Source organism: Macadamia integrifolia, chromosome 12, assembly GCF_013358625.1.
Source record: "Macadamia integrifolia cultivar HAES 741 chromosome 12, SCU_Mint_v3, whole genome shotgun sequence".
NCBI lineage: Eukaryota > Viridiplantae > Streptophyta > Magnoliopsida > Proteales > Proteaceae > Macadamia > Macadamia integrifolia.
Window position 1 is genome coordinate 8,746,401 of NC_056568.1, and position 19,370 is coordinate 8,765,770.

A 19,370-nucleotide genomic window follows, 5' to 3' on the forward strand; every position below is an offset into this window, starting at 1 on the left:
GGAACAACGGGAGATTAGATCCGATAGAGTTCAATTCCCGTTCTCAACCCACGACCAATATGAACCTGAAGCTTCCTTCATAACTCCCGATGGATTCATTTCTTATCGCAAATATTCACTTGTAGCATACCATATCTCAATGGATTGACGTAATTTTTTACCGTGTACATTCCCATGATGATAGTGTTTTTCCAAAACAGAAGCAGGACAGGGGAAACAGATCTCACAAGAGTCCATATACAAAGAGTGAAACAAAGCAGGAGGGGCACTATCCCAAATAACAAAAAGACAGTTTCGAGAGCCAAAGGAAGTTAACTAATCAGCAACTGTCTTGCCCTGTCTCATGGTGTGGGTGAATATCACTGAATCAAATCTAGAGCAAAGATGATGGCAGACTTTAGTAATAGAAACTATCTTCCACAGAATATGAACAGATTGAGACTTCAACATATCAATAATCCCCAAATTATCAGTCTCAATGATCAAATAGTAAGGTGCTTTCAAGAACCAATAACAAGGGCTTGTCTAATAGCTAGAGCCTCTACCACATGGGAGTAAAAAATACCAATATATTATGAAAAACATGAGAGAAAACGGCCATTGCAGCCCCAAAACACGCCACCAATTCCAGCTGGACCCGGACAACCGAGACATGAACCATCAACATTAACCTTTATGTAATTCAATGGGAGAGGATGCCAAGAGATGTGAATAATAGAGATCGATTTGGATATTGGCTTCTGAACTTGTAAGTCAGACTGAGCATATGTTATAATTCTTCTAACTAGAGAAGAGGCATTAAGAATGATCTTTTGAAAAGAAGCCTCTAAATATGCTAGCCAAATATGCCATAGAACGCTAGCCATCAAACTATCCTTCTTATCTTTAGAAGAGTTCTTGAGAGACAAACCCAAAAGATAACTGATCCAATCTTGAATAGAGAAACCAACCTGAGTTGGAGGATGAAAACCCACAACAAACCACAAAGCTCAAGCAAGAGGCAACGGAGAAATAAATGATCAGAAGATATAATTTGATCAGAGCTACATAGAGGACAAAGATCATCTATCTGAATACCCCAACGATGAAGTAAAACTGCATGACGGATTCTATCAAGCATCAATTTCCAAAGATGAAAACGAACCTTTGGGGAAGTCTTAAGGTGCCAAATCTTCTACCAAATTGGATCGGAAGAGCAATCACGATCCAATAAAGCAAGTCTGCAGGCAGAGGAAACTGAAAAACATCCATTTTTTGTCAAAGCCCATATAAATTCATCTTCAATAGGAAATAAAGGCAATGGAATTGACAAAATAGCTTCTACCACATCAGGGGGCCACCAATATCGAATCAAATTTTCCTTCCACATGTGAGAATCACCATCTATAAGATCAATGACCAATGTAAGGGCATCTTTCGGGAGAGGAAATGGAGAACTCGCTTCTTCTGCCAGACTTTAAGTTAGATTGTGTTATGGGGATGCTCTTCTGGTGCCCCCTACCAAGTCCGTTGCTTCCATACTATGGTTCAAGAGAAGCCTACCTAAAAAGAAGAAAGGGGACTCGGGTAGGGGTCTACCAAGCCAACTCCATCTCAAACTCTTTCTTTTCATTGTTAATAAAGACCATGTGTTGGAAGGGGGTGATCGGGTGGAGAAGAAGAAGACAGTAACATAAAGGGTTGAAGGGAACAGAAATCTTGGAGAGGAAAAGAGGAGAGAGAGAACAAAGTGAGAAGGAGAAGAAGAAGAAGAAGAGGAATTGCGAGAGAAAAAAAAAAAAAACTAAATGCAGGGCTAGTAGGCTTAGCCTGGACCTGAGATGGTATCTCTAGGAGTATCTAATTGGGGCTGGGCTAGGGCTAGTAGGAGCAGCCCCCAAATGTCTTGCATCAAGGGGGGTTTCTCTTACCCTACAATTTTGAAAATTGCTGCTCCTCTGAAGAAAACTAGTGTGTTACCAAGGCTCCCTTGTGTTCAATCAAGGCTGGTTGGTATTTGATCCATCGAACCACCTTGCGGTGCGAAGCCCAGGTGTTCTCTTATTTCTTATTCTTTTTTCACCTTCTTCTCCATTAACAAGTACTGCTCTAAATTTTCTGCAATTCTTGTTAGAATTTGTGTAATAAGGGTACTTTAGGAACAAATTTGTTAAATTGTTGTCGCTTATTGTATTTTCTATATTTCCCTTTTACCTCCCTAGGGAGGTGTATGTAATTCCTTTCATATTGTTAGTGAAGTAATATGTGTGGTAGAGAATGTTTTTTTCTATAAACAACATTCCATCATTATCTTCTCTTCTTCATCATCTTCTTCTCCTTCCTCTTCTTCTCAAACCTTCCACTCTCTTGTTCCCTTACTTTCTCTCCATCCTCATATTCTAACTTGGTATCAGAGCCTAGGTTTACTTTTAAGAGTCGTGTTATCGACTCCAAGTCCTCATTTCCTCTCTTTGGAACCCTAGGTTACAAAGGGGTTCCAAGGAAGAGAATACTATGTGAAAAACTCATCTTTTTGTTGAGATGACCTTGGATGAAGATCATAGTCAACTAGAGGAGACCCCATGTGAAGATTTTGGAGTGAAGCTCAAAAAAAGGAGTTGGATAGGTTCAAGCCATTTTTGCCAGCCCTACTTTGGAATGGCTCTCTCTCTCTCTCATCCCGTTGTTGTTAAGGCTGGGATAAGCATCCTTTGTGTCGCCCTAGGCCCCTCTTTCAAACCCATATGGTCTCGGTTCTTGAAAAGAAGAGGTTGAGCCACAACTCTCTTCTCCTTTGTTTTTAAGGTACCGCTAGCGTTGTTTTCACCTTGTTTTTTCTCTCGAAATTGTGTATGTGATGCTTCCGGCTGATTTGGGTTGGTGAGGTATGTTGTTTAAGTCTCATGTGTTGCATTGAGAAGATGTTATACCTTGAAGATTGTGTTTTTGTTGGATCTATTTGAAGTATATGCTCTCTTTTACCTGCTGGAATTGTTCCTGAGTGTTGGGAAGTTTTTTTTTTTTTTTTTGGTAGAGTGTGTACTCCCTATCTTGAATGTGTTTCCCCACTTGTTTTCTTACATTATGTCAAAGATTAGAGGAAGAAGCCAAGGGCCACCTCTAGGGAATGACAGGGATGAATTCAGGTGTGTCTACTATGGAAAATTTGGGCACACCAGAGACAAGTGTTGGGATCTTTATGGCTATTCTGCTGTGTTGTTTATTAACAACAATAAGGGTATCACAGGGTCTAAGCATATGGAGGTCAAATATTTGACCATAAAGGAAAAAGTTAAGAAAGGTGACATCACAGTGGATATATTTTCTTAATGGCAGCTGGGGCAGTATTGTGGAAAAGTGCGAAACAGAAATTGATAGCTTCTTCAACTATGCAAGCAAAATTTGTAGCATGCTATGGAACAGCTACTCAGGAAATTTGGCTCAGGAACCTCATAAGGGAGTTGACTGTGTTTGATTTTGTGGCTAGACCCATCCAGTTGTACTGTGATAACAATTCTGTTGTGTTGTTTATTAACAACAATAAGGGCATCACAGGGTCTAAGCATATGGAGGTCAAATATTTGACCATAAAGGAAAAGATTAAGAAAGGTGACATCACAGTGGAGTATATTGGTACAGATGATATGGTAACTGATCCCCTCACTAAAGGCCTTCGCCCTTGTGTTTTTGAGAGATATGTCATTAGCATGGGCTTAGGAGCATCATGGGATACGGTTGTTTAGTGGGAGATATTTTATTTTGCTTTATTATGTAATAAATTTTTCATCTGTACTTTTACCTTTTGGTAATTTTTTGGATTATATATTAACTGTCTTTTGCATGCAATTCTATTCAATAAAATGCAGTTTTGTTATAACTATTGTATTTAACACGTGGGTGTTTTATATATTGGCATGTTATATATATAAATGTTTGAAGTCTTAAGGTATGTGTTAACCTTGAGCAAAGGCTAGGGCATTCAGTTATTAGCCTTAAGGTATGTCTTATAACACATAAAGTATAACTCGAGTTATTGAAGATAAGAAATACAGGTTCATTGGAACCATAAAGAATTTTCTCTCATGTGGTTGTATCACTTAAGGGAGAGAAAATTGGACTGACAAGAGGATAACACATTTGGAACCATTATGTTGGAGTTATCCAATTGCCACACTACTATATTAAATCCATGTTAGTAAAGTTGAGAGTTCTTGTGACCATGGAAGGTCCTGTGTCGTTTACAAGATGCAGTTACCACCATGATTCAGTGTTTGAAACTCTATGGGACAGGATTGACTATTAGAGATGTCTCTAGACCATTATAAAGGCATGTGCATTAAGGTGATGATTAGCCTGAGATTGTTTTTTAAGGACAGAATAAGTTTTCAAAAATTAATAGCAATTAATATAGCCCAAGTGGGAGAATGTAAGAATATATCTATACGGGCTTATATTAATTGGGTTTTTGTGCTTTAATAAAACCAGGCTAATTATTTGGTCTAATTAAGTGAGACATACTGGCTTTAATTAGTTTAATATGGGCTGGCTAGTGTGGGCTTTAGTTAATCATTAGACTTGTGATGAGTGGGTCCATTGGGAAACTTTATAAATAGAGAGCTAGGTCCCTCCTCTAACCCTAATCTTATTCACAACGTGCATTCTGGAGAGAGAGGGAGAAAGAGAAAGAGACAAGGTTTCTTGTGGCTTTCTCCCTTATGCGCTCAGGTTCTTTATCTAGCTAGTGATCATAGGGTAATAAAGGAGAAGTACCTTGCTACGTGGATCAGAAGGTTTTCCACTGCACTTTGCTTTACTATGGATCCCAAACAAGGTACACTTTTATTGTTTATAGTTTTTGTCCCTTGTTCTTGGTGTTCTTAATCTATCTATGGTGATCTATTGGGTCTAGGGATTATATCTAGTTGAGATTTTATTCCTACATGTTTTCCTCTATTCCTTCTTCCCATGTGTTTCAGTGTGAACCTTGTGTGTTTGCTAAACATTGTCGTTCTTATCCTTACCGTGGTGATAGATCCGTCGTTCCCTTTTATATTGTGCATATTGATGTTTGGGGAGCCTCTCCTACTACTTCCTTATTGAGTTATCGTTATTTTGTGTCCTTTATTGATGATTATTCTAGGTCTACTTAGACTTTTTTGATGAAACATAAGAGTGATGTATATGATATCTTCAAAAATTTCTATCAGGTGATTCTTACTCAATTTTCAACTCGTATTCAAATTGTTCGTTTAGATAAAAGGGGTGAGTACATGTATGGTGGACTCCAGAGCTTTTTTACCGACCATGGCATTATCCATCAAATTGCTTGTGTTGACACACCCCAACAGAATGGAGTGGCTGAGAGGAAAAATAGCCACCTATTGGAAGTCTCTCGGAGTCTCTTCTTTGGCATGAATGTTCCTAAGACTTTTTGGTCTAATGCTCTTCTTACCGCCTCTTTCCTCATTAACTACATGCCCACTAAACTCCTTGGTTCCAAATCCCCTTTGGAAACCTTGTCTCCTCAAGCTCCTGCTTTTTCTCTCCCCCCCCCCCCCCCCCCAAAAAAAAAATGTTTGGGTGTGTGTTATGTTCATGTCCACAACTCTACTTGGACTAAAACTTGATCCCAAGGCCCTCGAATGCATCTTTCTTGGGTATCCCCCCGTTACCAAAGGTTATAAATGCTATAATCCCTCTTCCCGCAGCCGGCTTCTTTCCAAGGATGTCACCTCTCTTGAGTTTGTTCCCTTTTTTCTCATTCTCAGTATCCTCTTTAGCGAGAGAATAGTAGGATTGAAGAGGCTACTGATGTCATTGGGATTGAAGAGGCTACTGATGTCATTCCTTTTCTCACACCCTTGCCTATTCTTATTCCCCCATTTCAGTTTGATATTGGGAAACATAAAGAGGTGGATATTATTGACACTTGTGATAATTCAGGTGTTAGGTCTGGTGAAGAGAAGGAACTAATTGTGTACAAAAGAAGGGAAAAAAAGACCTGCCAAGAGTCCTCTTTGGATCCACATCCTAAGATCTACCTTCCTCAATCAGGTAACATTCCTCCTCCATCTTCTGAGTTAGACCTTCCTATTTTTGTTCAAAAGGGAAAGAGAGTTTATACTAATCATATTGCCCAGTTTGTTTCCTATGATGCTCTGTCTCCTAGAGGTGTTGCTTTTTCTGTTGCCCTTTCCTCGATCTCCATTCCTAAGAATGTCACTGAGGCCTTGTCTGACCCAAAATGGAAGCAAGCCATGTTTGAAGAAATAATGGCCCTTGAGAAGAATTGTACCTGGAAACTGGTTAATCTCCCCAGGGGGGAGTTCCAGTTGGATGCAGATGGGTTTACACAATCAAGTACCAATCAAATGGTACTATTAAGGAGTATAAGGCAAGGTTGGTGGCCAAAGGGTACAATCAAGTGTACGGAATTGACTATCAAGAGACATTTGCTCCTGTGGCTAAGTACAATTCCATAAGGGTTCTCTTGTATTCGCCAGCAAATAAAGAGTGGACCCTCTATCAGTTAGATGTGAAGAATGTCTTTCTCCATGGTGACTTAGAGGAGGAAGTGTACATGCAGCCCCCACCAAGCTTCAAGTGTCCATCAGCTGAAGGGAAAGTATGTCTTCTTAAGAAGGCTTTGTATGATCTCAAACAGTCCCCAAACGCTTGGTTTGAGAGGTTCAAGCAACCTATTTTGAAGAATGGATATTCTCAGAGTCAAGCCGATCACACCTTATTTACCCAGTGAGGTAATGGTACTATTACTGCACTAATTGTTTATGTTGACAACATTGTGGTGACTGAAGATGACATAGCTGAGATAGCTAGGCTAAAGACTTACTTGGCCAAACAGTTTGAAATCAAAGACCTTGGACACTTTAAGCATTTCTCGGGCATTAAAGTGTCAAGGTCTAAAAAGGGGATAAACATATGTCAGAGGAAGTTTGTGATGGACTTGTTGAAAGAAACAGGGATGTTAGGCTGCAAACCTGCAAATTCTCCTATTGATCATAATCATAGACTGGGAGAAGATTGTGGTCCTTCCCTTAATGCATGGAAATACCAAAGACTAGTGGGGAAGTTTATCTATTTGCCTTTGACTAGCCCAGGCATTACCTATGCAATTAGAGTAATGAGCCAGTTTATGCAATCTCATTGCTCCAAAGAGTGGGGCACTTGGATGCCGTGTACCGCATCCTCAAATACTTGAAGTCCTCTCTAGGGAAAGGACTATTGTATTCCAAGAACAATCATTTGAGTATAGAAGGCTACACAGTAGCCAATTAGGCTGGATCCGTCTCTGATAGATGGTCTACATTAGGCTATTGTACATTTGTGGGTGGCAATTTGGTTACATGGAGAAGTAAAAAACAGCCTGTTGTAGCTATAGGCTATATCAAGTGCAGTGGCAAAATTTAGTGCAATGGCTCATGGTGTGTATGAACTTATATGGTTGAAACGGTTGGTTCAAGAGCTGGGCTTTGACACTGAAGGGCCTATGCGACTCTACTGTGATAACAAGGCAGCTATAAGCATTGCTCACAATCCGATTCAACATGACAGAACAAAGCACATTGAAGTGGACCGGCACTTCATCAAGGAGAAGATGGATTCTGGTTACATTTGCACTCCCTTTGTGAAAACAAATGATCAATTAGCAGATATCTTCACCAAAGGGCTCATATGTCACCAGTTTAGTACCCTTGTATGAAAGCTGGGAATGCATGATATCTATTCTCCAGCTTGAGGGGGAGTGTTAGAGTTTGTGTAATAAGGGTTCTTTAGGAAAAAGTTTGTTAAATTGTTGTCTCTTATTGTATTTTCTATTTTTCCCTTTTACCTCTTTAGGGAGGTGTATGTAATTTATTTCATATTAAACTGAAGTAATATATGTGGTAGAGAATGTTTTCTCTAAACACAACATTCAACCATTATCTTCTCTTCTTCTTCATCTTCTTCTCCTTCCTCTTTTTCTCCAACCTTCCACTCTCTTGTTCCCTTACTTTCTCTCCATCCTCGTGTTCTAACTATTCCTAGTCTGATCAGGAATTCATAAACAAGACTTTTTTTGCATGAATTTGAGTTAAGAGAATCTAACCGTTAGAACACCTTCAAATTTTGAGGAGTTGTTCATTACTGCATTAGAGAGATTCGATTTCATTTCTCTTAAATCGGACCTAATGCAGAAGTAGGTTACAAGTAAACTACCCCAGCAGTTTATAACCCCAAACAAACAACTCAAGACCCAAAAGTTACTTGAGACTAACCAGCAATAGACTAGGAAACAAGAGAAATAACCAGAACTATTCCCACAAGATAAAAGACAAGCTAAAGAAGAGAAAAACCAGAAAAAAAAAAAAAAACCGAGAGAGAGAGAGAGGTGCGGCAGGGTCTGTGAGGCTCCAATGGAGCTGCAAATCTGGTCTATTGTAGGGCCCAGAGAGGGTACAAAAACCCCCCAAATATGAAGAGCTTCTGACGGCTGGTTGTGGAGTTATGTACTTTATTGATTTTCAGACCTAGGAGAGAGAATCTGAGAGGATTCTTCAAAAGCTGTAGAAAGGCTGCTTGGGCAGCAACAAGAAGAGGATTGAGTGATCCTTGGGTGGCTGTGAACACCCTCTGAAAAGGCCAGGCAGATCAGAGGTCAATTGGGGATGGAAGGAGAGATCGATCTCTCTCCTAATTCCTCCATGGGTGCCGGTCGGTTCTACTTTGAGGATATGAACAGGTCTGATTTTGCCAATAACAGTAAACAGTAGCAGCAGGTAATAACAGCAGAAGTAAACAGAGAAAAGGAAAGAAAAGAAACAAGACAAGTGTGGGTGGCATTGGCTATCTCGGCCCGGGCATCTCACCCACAGCTATCTCAGTTGTTTAAGCAATTGACTTCAATCATTCATTATTCAAATCTGAGAATTGAGAATACATAAGCTCCTCTATATATAGAGGGCAGATTAGCTAATAGCAATCATACCATAACTAGGAGTTAGACTCCAAATAGAACTAGACATTACATAATAGGAGTTGAACTCCAAATAGGACTAGACTAAAACTCCAATTGGAGTAGGCAACTAACTTTTTATTAAATAAGGGCCTCTAATTGGCTGATTACAATCGATGGGCCCAATGGGCCTTATTAAATTAACTAAGAACTTAATAAATTCGATGGGCCCAATTGGCCCTTATTTTCCCATGAAATAACTTAATGTATTCCTAGCCACTTAAGTGACCTTAAGTGGGCAGTAATTGGAGATCGATTAGCCCACTTTGGGCTGGCCCCTCCTCCTGTGGCAGTCCATGATGGATGTGGTCTACATCAGGACCGGCTGATATAGAAATAATTGTGATCTCCCTAATTGCCATTTTCTCTTATCTGCTTTTCTTGCGTTAGAATATTGATTCGAATCTGGATTTATTCAATCTGTTACTGTTGAGAATTGAGATTCATAGTCTGTATTCAGAATCGATTGGATAGTTTATTCCTATTTTCTGAATTCTATTTTGGGTGATTAATTTACTGATATACCCCTCTCCTACTCCTAATAGAATTGGTTCATAATTTCTGATCCAGCCCTTGGATCAACTTAAGAATTTCAGTAAGTGTTCTTCCCCTTATTTGTTGAACTCAATTTGAGTTTGGACACCATCTACATGATTTCTCCTAAATCTCCGTTTTGGTACTGTTTTCATCATTCAATTACAGTACTACATTACTGTGACCCAATGTGATCTGTAAAAAGGGCATACCTTGTGCACAAAGCGCATGTGCAAGGTCCTGGGGGAGGGGGCAAGAACTACACAGCCTTACCCCGAGAATGTTGAGAGGCTGTTTTCGACCACTTGACCACCTGGTTGCAACATTCGAAGGAAAAGGTAAAGGACATGGCCTCCATTTGTGATGTACAAGTTTTCAGCTCCTAACCTAGGTGACCCTCCTCCCACCCGCCCCCCACCCCCCACCCACCCCTTTTTCTCAAGTTCAAGGAAATTGTGCTGAGATGATTATTTGAACTCCTCCTTTGCCAAGTGCGGAGCCATAAGTCTTATGTAGTTCTGGCTTTTGTTTCCAAATTGGATTTTCTATAGATGCAACCAGTTTAACCAAGTGCATCACCTGTTCAAGTGGCATTCAGAATTAAACAATTAAAGAAAGCCTATCAAGATATTATTATAAGAGTCAAAACTAAATAATGGCTTTTCTGGTAGATGAAATATGATTGTTCTTAGGGAGAAATTGTACTTATGGCACAGCTTACGAAAAAGAATAAGAGTTGGACTAAAAATAGAATACCTCATGCCCAATATAGCTCCATATTTGGGAAGGTAAATCACGGGATGGATCAGAACTCAGATATCCTTTATTTGTAAGAGACATTACTGAATTATTTAGACAAGAGCCAAAGTATTTCTCATCATACACCAAACTCAATGGGTGTTCAAGAGCTGCACATACTAGATGCTGCTCAAGCACCTACAAGGATAAAGAGCAAAAGTAAGCAAACAAAAATGCCAAACAATTTGATAGAGAATGCACATTAAATAAGCAATGAAAATACAGATGTTCTTGTATTTAAGTTCATTAGTGAAACCTGCTGGTTATGAGCATAAACATGACAACTCTCAATCGGGCTCCGAAAGAGTTTCTGTGGGAATTTCATGAAATACTGATCAAGAGGACTTTCAAATGCAACATAGACTGCAAGCGCTGGCCTTTCCCTTCTCCCAGATCTCCCAGCTTGTTGCCACAAGCTAAATATCAGAAATAAACAAATGCCAATAAGAAGCTCAAGCAGGTGGCCAATTACTTTTATCCTAAACAAAGATGTTCATTCTACTTACCTGGCAACAGTACCAGGAAAACCTAGATGCAAAGTTGCATCAATGTGTCCAACATCAATACCCAACTCAAGAGCATTTGTTGCAGCAACCCCACGAAGTTTTCCATTAAAAAACTCATTCTCTATTCTCCTCCTTTCCTGTCCCACCAGCCAAACAATACTAGAAATGAATTGGACATTGGTAATTCCATGGCAGGCTTTTGAGGTAGTATAACAGAATCTAGCTACTTTTGGTCCATCTCTCAGCCCATGGTTCTTGATGCAGCCAGCTCCACTTCAAAGTAACGTAGGAAAAATAACAAGAGAGAAAAGTGGTTGGAAAGAAAGGCAGAAGAAGAGAAAGATGTGCAACAAACACTTGGAGAGAGAATCGATTTCTCTCCCCTATATTTACTAATTTGAAATAACATATAAGATTACATCTATGGCCCCACACTAACATAAGAAAACCTAGAGAGGTAAAATACAATATTATTTCACAAAGTACCTATAAATTATAATGCCCTTACTACATGAACTCTTAACAGCTCCTACATTATTTGTCTAGCTACATAGGGATCACTGGACTATTCCAGGAAATCTAACACTGATTCGAGCATTTTTCCCTACTACATCCTTAATAATACGAAGATCTTGTTTGATTATCCAGAGAAAAGTATTTGACTGGAAGTTCTGACCAAGTGGCAATGCCACCTTGTACATATCCACCTTCAGCACTAGAACTTTCCTACCCATCAAGAGCAGTATCTAGCCAATAACAATAACCATAAGAGAACAAAAAACACAATAACAATAGAGCCAACCTCAGCAATGTATCCACCACGATAAGCGCATATAGAGCCAACCAGATCAGGTGCAGTCACCTGAAGCATCTCACGTCTGCCGAAATCACAGAGAACTGAAAAACATCATCCTACCTCAATCCAATTCATGAAAAAAAAAAAAAAATATATATATATATATATATCAAGGTAAAAACTGAAAAGTCAAAACCAGATACAGAGTAAAGAAAAACATTGGATTCCAGTAGGCTGACTTGACTTACGTGTGGAATAGTACAAGTTCAGTGAGCTTGCGTGTTTTACAAAAAGCAATACAGCGAAGTCCATGCTGAACCATTTCTGCAAAGAGACAGGACACCACTAAAACCGGACTGCAAAACAGAAGGAAGATGTCAAATGGGCACTCGTTCTACCATATAGAACAAATCGATGATTCATCACACTAACAAAATGAAAAAAATTATGCTCTTATTGTCATCTTCCCATAATGTCCAGAATGGCCTACTTGAAACATATCATAAATGTTCATATGCAAGGAGGCAAGTATAGAACAGGAGGGTATTACAAAAACATGTACATAATTACCAAGCCATATACTGAGTGTAACAATATAATATGGGTTACAATATACCTATTCCTACAAGTAAATGTTCCAAGAAAGGCCAAGAGTCCACCTAGGGGCAATTTAGACACTCCCCACCCCCCTTGGGGGGGGGGGGGAAGGTAGGAAGTTTCCTGTAGTAGCACTGTGGATCAATTTCCAGACTCCAGTCTCTACCATCAAAGTCATCCCAAGAAACATTCATGCTATACTTACACCAAGGGTGCAGATGTTAAATATACTCTCAAAACGGACACACAACAGTCACTGTGACAGAGACCAAGTAAATACATCAAGTGTCATCCATTTACAACAATCATGAATTGCAGTAGAACCCAATATAATTCCAGTCATCAGACATCAGCCATCACAAACAAAACACAGAAAGACAGGGTAACCAACATACTAAAAAGGTTGAAACAGTAGGCATTTTCTACCTTGAGCGTCTGGTACTGACTTCTCGATCAGCATATTTACTTGTATCTGAGCTACTCAGAGTCTTTGATACCTGTCCCAGGTAAAAAAATTCCCAAAAAATCAGAAAAAGAAGAAACTTCATCATTCATTCATTCTCACTGCAATACAGCCCTGTAACATAAGCACCTACTGTTGTAGGACATAAAGAAGGATTCCACATGATAAAATTTTTTGGACCACAAGGACTTCCATCTTTCTGAATAAGCTCCAATATCGACAGGTTTGCAAGTTCCTGAAGCATTGAAAATTCATGAATAATTTAGAAAGTACAAATGGAAATGCATAAACTAGAAACAGAGATATCCAAAAATTTTCAAAACAGAAAAGACCAAATTCCTAGGGACCATCATAAATGTCAAATAACAAGAATCATTCCAATCTCTGCTTTTTTTCCTATTTAGGAACTGCCTTCTTTGTGTGTCACTCCAGCTTTTGGAAACTCTAGTAGAGCAGCCCAGCTTCCATAAAAGGTATCATGCATTAGCATCTTTCTCTCAGCAGGATATTAGATCCTTATAATTACTGACAGGATTATAAAAAGTCAAGAAATAGGTATTAAGTAACAATTTGTTCTTGTGAACCTCATGCTTCTAAAGAGGTGCACAAAGAAAGCCACATTTTGTAAGAAAATGAAAACTAGGGTCTAATGAGTTTCAATGATCAAACCGTTGCATGCTCACGAGGGTTTGCGGAGGTCGCAGTTGAAAATACAAACGAAGGGTTGCTGCCATACACTGAAAATGCAAAAAAAGCCATGCATTTATTCTCCAAAGAGAAAACCAATAAAAACTGCGAGAAGAAATTTCAAGAACTATCTACCATGACAACAGAGACGGCGAAGTCTCCTCAATATTAGAGCAGTATGGCAACCAAAAGCTCCCTTATAAACATGAGCCTCATCAATGATGACAAACCTGATTGAAAAGATATAAGTGAAAACCTTTTGAATAGACATAAGAGTGTAATAAATTCAACAAACCAAATATTATAGTCTCAAAATGCGCAGAATAGAAAGATTAAAATCAAGATGTTGGCAATCCTATAAGTTGAGCACCCTCAAATCAATTTATAAGATAATGCAATGAAAAAGGGAATCACTGGGGAAGGTAGAAATCATCTGTTTGTATCTGAAGCTACCTCAGATTTGATAAAATCCGCTGGAATTGTCCATGGTATGGCAAGATTGACATGTGTAACATATCAGGATTCGAGATCAACTGCATATACACAGACCAGTTTCAGCCAAAAACTGGATATATGTCTGATGATGAAAACCACCAGTGCAGCATAACAAACAATACCAGTCTAGCAGAACTACGGATCCATTTCCTGTCGTGTTGAGAAGTGTCGCCATCATAGACACCAATATTTTTGCTAATATCCAACAACCCCTCTGTCATCACTAACAAAGCTCTTAACTGATCTTGAGCTAAAGCCTGCATATGCATAGACAACTTCATTTACGCATACTACTTGACCTAGGACTAAAAAGGCCAATTTCCAGTAAATTAACCCAACAGAACTGAAAAGATGGATAATATGGTTTTGGAGGAAAAAAGGCTACCCGGTTGCACCCTCTACACCCACACAAAAGACGCCGTGGAAAGACGTCCATACTCCTGTGGTTGGATGCCTGTGCACACACTCCCACTGGCCCAGGCACTGGTGCAATGGCCATGTGACCAGGTAGCATTCTTTCTCCCCATGGTTTTTTTTTTTCTATGAATTCATGAAAAGTAAAACTTGCATTGAAAAATTCACAACTTGAGTTCATCAAACCATATTCCAATGATGAAACTATATTTCATTCTAAAAACCTTTGTTGGAAATAAGTACAGAGCACATGATAATAAATTCTGGGTCAATGCTTCCAGTACTGGCACATTGTAGCAAAGGGATTTTCCACTAGAAGTCATTGTTGCCACAACTACATCTTTCCCAGAAAGAGAAGCCTGTATTGCCTCTGCCTGCATATAACAACAGAGCCAGAAAGATAAGGGAGTCAGAAAAATATTAAGGAAATAATTGCCTTCAAAACAGGAATCCAGTGCAAGACTAAATCATACCTGGTGGCTGTACAACCTAGTGACTCCAATCCTTTGAAGTGCAGACCTCGTTGTCTCTGAGAGCTCATTTAGGATCTCAACATGCATAGCCTTTCTCACACCAATTTCTTCAATATGAACAATCTGCGTAGGAAAAACTACACCAATAGTCTTCTACAGCCTTCCTATCACAGCAACAAGCTAATAAACACAGAAAAATAGAAGAAACCTGTCCTTGCGATCCAAGTCCCTTTCTAAGATGTTCAACCATTTCTCCTGGTGACAATTCATTTGTGTCCTGTTGACTCAGCAAGTTAGTGAAAGAGAATAGACTCAGAAAGTTAGTGAAAGAGAATAAGGTACTTCTCCAGGGAACAGTATTAAAGGTCCATGAGAAAGACAGGAAAACCTGCACAAGGGTTTTGAGAAGTTGCAAACAAATTTTGTTAGCATTAATCATACAATGATTCCACGCGCAATTCAAGTGAAGCCATGGCATGCACATAGAAAAAAATTCTAAAATTTTCAACTCATAGTTCCTATCCTCATTAGAAGAGTATCAGAAGAAACTTCCCTTCCCCTGAGAGGAACGGTATGCTGAAAAGCATAGTATCAAGCAACACCCCACATAGAACCATTGATATGATTAATGTTAATGACAACATAGTATCTACCTGACATAGTTCCTGCAGCGAATGAGAACTTGAAGGGGCAGAACGACTCCTCGTACATTTTGCTTCACTGCATTTTGCAGCATCACCACTTTCCTCCATAGATTTTAGAAGATCTTCCAATGATAAAAGCATTGTAACCCTCCTTGCAAACATTGTTTTACCCTGCATGGTAAAATCTCGAATGGTATAATCCATGGATGAGGAGAAGAAATATAGAAGCATGACACAAGGTAGTTAAATAGGTAAGCACAGGATTCAGTACAATCAGTAACAGCAGCAAACTGGTCAACTCAACTCAGCCCTCTCCCAACTAAATGGGATCAGCTACATGCCAAATGGATTTTTTCCCTCCAATAAGCTCTATTCAAAGCCATAATTGTAACAACTAACAAGGCCTAAGCTACACATGCCTTTCCTCGCTATTTTGGCTCTTTTAGCTCCTTCAATCTTAATCAAATCACTCCTCCGTACTGGAGCATCTAAAGGCCTCCGTTACACATGTCCATGCCACCTCAAACAACATTCTCACAGCTTATCATGTACTAGAGCTATTCCTAAATCAGCTCTAATAAGGTCATTCCTTGTTTTATCCTTTTTCTAGTTTTACTACTCATCCATCTCAACATCCTCATCTCAGTTTTACTATTCATCCATCTAACATCCTCATCTCAACTACACGAAGTTTATCCAGATGATATTTCTTTACTAACTAACATTCAGCTCCATAAATCATTGCCGGTCATATGACTATCCTATAAAATTTTCCTTTAAAGCTTAAAGGAAGACATCCATCACACAACACTCTGGACACGGATGCGCCTCTCCACTTCATCTTATTTTAATTCTCTGTGTAACACCCACCCTCTATTTCTCTGATGCAGTTAGGGATTATAGTTATATATATATATATATATATTCTGCTGTTAGTTAACGATAGGTATCAGTAGCAGTTGAGTTTGCTTATTTTGTAAAATTTCTAGTCCTGTTGATGGAGTCATTGAGTTATAAATAGAGTCAAATTATGTTTCAGTTTCAGGATAGGATTAGGCTTAGGAGTTGTTTCCCTTTATATATCTTACTGTACCCAATGATTGAGAGTTCAATTATGAAAATTGAATGAATTTGGGTTCATCTGCTGATTGCTGGACATGCCTATTGGTTTCTCTTCCTTTTCATCCATTCAGACCAGGGTTCCTCCTCTCAGGTTTGATCTCCTACATTTGATCTCTTCTATTATTCTTTCTTCAATGCTTTGCTATTGGTACTCTGTTCTGGGTGGAACTATTCAGATTCAAAGTTTTCCGAATCATTATTCCCAATTAATTGACCCTGAGACTTGGGTCGAAGGTAGCGTAACCTTAGGCGATTTAAACCCTTGATCCCCCAAGTCCTAACACCCTCCCAGTGGAGAGATCTATCTCTGAAACTAGGATACTCCTGCATTACTGGGACTGCAACTAGTAGGGTTTAACGCCCATACAGTCGGAGAAATTTTACAGATACTTTTCCTCGAGGTACTAGTTCCAGTCTGCAACAGTCTCCTGCCCAAGAAAGGTCATCTAACCAACCACAGGCTAGTGCTACATCTATGGCCTCTTCACGACCTAGTCGGCCGCATTCTCCACCTTGACATGCTTTTGAAATGTCATCTTCATGCCCTACTCATCCATACTCACCCCCTCAGCATAGTTTAGATAAACCTTCTGATGCAACAAAGTTTACAATTTGGTGCTACTCATGCAATGGATTTGGACATATCAATGCTCAATGTCCCAGCCGTTTGATTGCTTTTATTGATAAGGATTCTCCTATACCATATATTCCCGAAGAGCAACTTGGTTCAGACACAGTTGATTTAAGAGAAGAGCGTGCGCCAGGTGAAGTCAATGACACTCTTAGTGATGAGGACCAACATCCCTTTTATGTCATTCGTCATGTGTTGACAATGAAGATTACCGCCGAAGAAGTTCTTCTAGCTGGAGTGAACACTAATCACAAGATGATAACCTTGGTCATAGACGCGAGTAGTGGCATTAAGGATGTCAATGAGACATCCTCCCTAAGAAGGAGTGACACATAATTCAAGATCACAATAAGTGTTTGAAATTAAGCTCAAGAAGATGGTGGGATCGTTCCTCATTTAGCGTATTCCTTCAGACAGTCTCCTCGATCATTTTCCTAACTCGACGGAGTCGAGTTCTTTTCAGAGGAGAGTTGATGCAGATACGGCTGCCCTTACTTGGTTGGACCAGCATGACTGGCTTTGGAAACCAAGAGCCAAGAAGAATCGGTCCAGCCTAGGGTTTTGGTCCAACAAGGGTTGGAAGTAAAAGTAGTAGTTACTTTGTCTTTTATTTCATGCCTTTTATTTCCAGATTTGAATGTAGGATTTTGGATTTATTTCCTTGCATTAGTTTCCTTTTATGGTTGCTTCCTAGTTTAGGCTAAATAATATGTTAGTAGACTTTCTAATTTCATGTCTTTACTTTCCTATATATTGGCTGTAACCGATGGACATGCTAGGATGATTTTTTTTAAATGAGAATTGGTTACAATTTGTGCTTGTGAGAATGTGTGCTTCTCCTTCTTTTCCCTCTCTATTCTGATTTTTCCCTTTCTTCCCTAAGGCCCTCCATCACCTATGTGATGCAGCCAGCCAACTTAATCCTAGAATAGGAATCAACGACTTAATTGTCTACAACACAGGCCTAGGTATTGGCTATTTTCCTAACTAAACAAAAGCTGAGAAGCTTACTGGTTTATGTTTCAGCAGTATATGATGGAGAAAAGAAGTTTCTGCCTAGCAGAGAAAGCAGATCAATAGCAAGGAGAACAGAGATAGAGTGAAAAGTACAGTGAACAGTAATCTAAAGAAAAGAAGAGAGGAGAAGGATAGGGAGGAGAAGACCATAGTTTTTAAGGCGGTAAGGTGATGAAGGCATTTAAGGGTCTTTCAGAGCGCCTTAGTGATAAGGCGGGCATAAAGCGTCACCTTATCGACTAAAGCGTTCCTTTGTAATTTTTTTTATAAAACCAATCTATTTGGCTCAAATCCTAGTTGAATCCTATTACTCATATGTTAAATAAATATTAAAGGTTCATATTCATACCAATGTAAGATATTCATCAAGAAAACAAATCAATAAAGTGAATAAACTAAGTTCATCTTATCATCAATCATCAATCATCATCAATCATATTAACATATAATATAAATATAATAATTATGAAACAAAATTATAAATATAAAGAAAAGAAGACATAAAAAATACAAGTATTTACTATACTTACCTCTATGATGCCAAAATAAGTGCCTAAGCCCTAAGGTCATCCACTATATTTCTACTCCTGTCAAAGAAGAATGAAGTTCACCGCTGCCGGAGCAAAATGGTTGCCTGGATCAATGGTTCTTCCTTGTTCCTTGATTCCTTCTCAAAGCCCTTTCTTAAAACCCTTGACAAAATCCAAACCCTAAACCCTGTTTGTGAATCGGGTTTTTGTTTTGTTTGTTTTGGTTATTTTTGGTGGAGTAAAGTTGATACCATACATCTCAAGTATTAACAAAACCATACACCTACCAATAAAAAATCTATATTTGGAATCTTCATCAAGCAATTTTAAAATGTGTTTAAAAAAAAATTAAAAAAAAACCCCATAAGGCGCCACTTCACATGAGGCGAAGCACTGCCTTACCATCTCTAGACCGCATCAGCGCCTTAAAAACTATGGAGAAGACAAAGAAAAGAGGAAGCCTTCTTGGCAACACAATCTAGGTCCAAACTCTACAACTCATTCTTACGTAAGGGAGAGGTGATTACATGTATTTAAAGATCCAGAAAGTAGAACCCTCCTCATGTCTAGTTTCCTAAAATAAGTAAACTAACTTAGAAAATACTAGTAAAATTGCTAAACTACTAAACTCCAAAACAGAAGCTAAATCCAGTAAGACTATACAACTTAAG

The 19,370-nt window shown here is 39.0% G+C and overlaps 1 protein-coding gene across 1 annotated transcript in view; it reads right to left on the reverse strand.

Annotated features, from left to right (window-relative positions):
• Positions 1-19,370, reverse strand: part of LOC122058002 (uncharacterized ATP-dependent helicase YprA) — a 55,835-nt gene that overhangs the window by 23,582 nt on the left and 12,883 nt on the right. The window contains exons 5-19 of the mRNA XM_042620374.1: positions 15,409-15,570; positions 14,964-15,143; positions 14,756-14,878; positions 14,507-14,656; positions 13,991-14,125; positions 13,827-13,906; positions 13,509-13,603; positions 13,356-13,423; positions 12,820-12,921; positions 12,650-12,720; positions 11,875-11,982; positions 11,633-11,708; positions 10,831-10,967; positions 10,581-10,740; positions 10,283-10,462 (exon numbers count right to left, since the gene is read on the reverse strand). Coding sequence (XP_042476308.1) covers positions 10,283-10,462; positions 10,581-10,740; positions 10,831-10,967; positions 11,633-11,708; positions 11,875-11,982; positions 12,650-12,720; positions 12,820-12,921; positions 13,356-13,423; positions 13,509-13,603; positions 13,827-13,906; positions 13,991-14,125; positions 14,507-14,656; positions 14,756-14,878; positions 14,964-15,143; positions 15,409-15,570 — 1,827 coding nt within the window. The remainder of the gene's footprint in view (positions 1-10,282; positions 10,463-10,580; positions 10,741-10,830; positions 10,968-11,632; positions 11,709-11,874; positions 11,983-12,649; positions 12,721-12,819; positions 12,922-13,355; positions 13,424-13,508; positions 13,604-13,826; positions 13,907-13,990; positions 14,126-14,506; positions 14,657-14,755; positions 14,879-14,963; positions 15,144-15,408; positions 15,571-19,370) is intronic.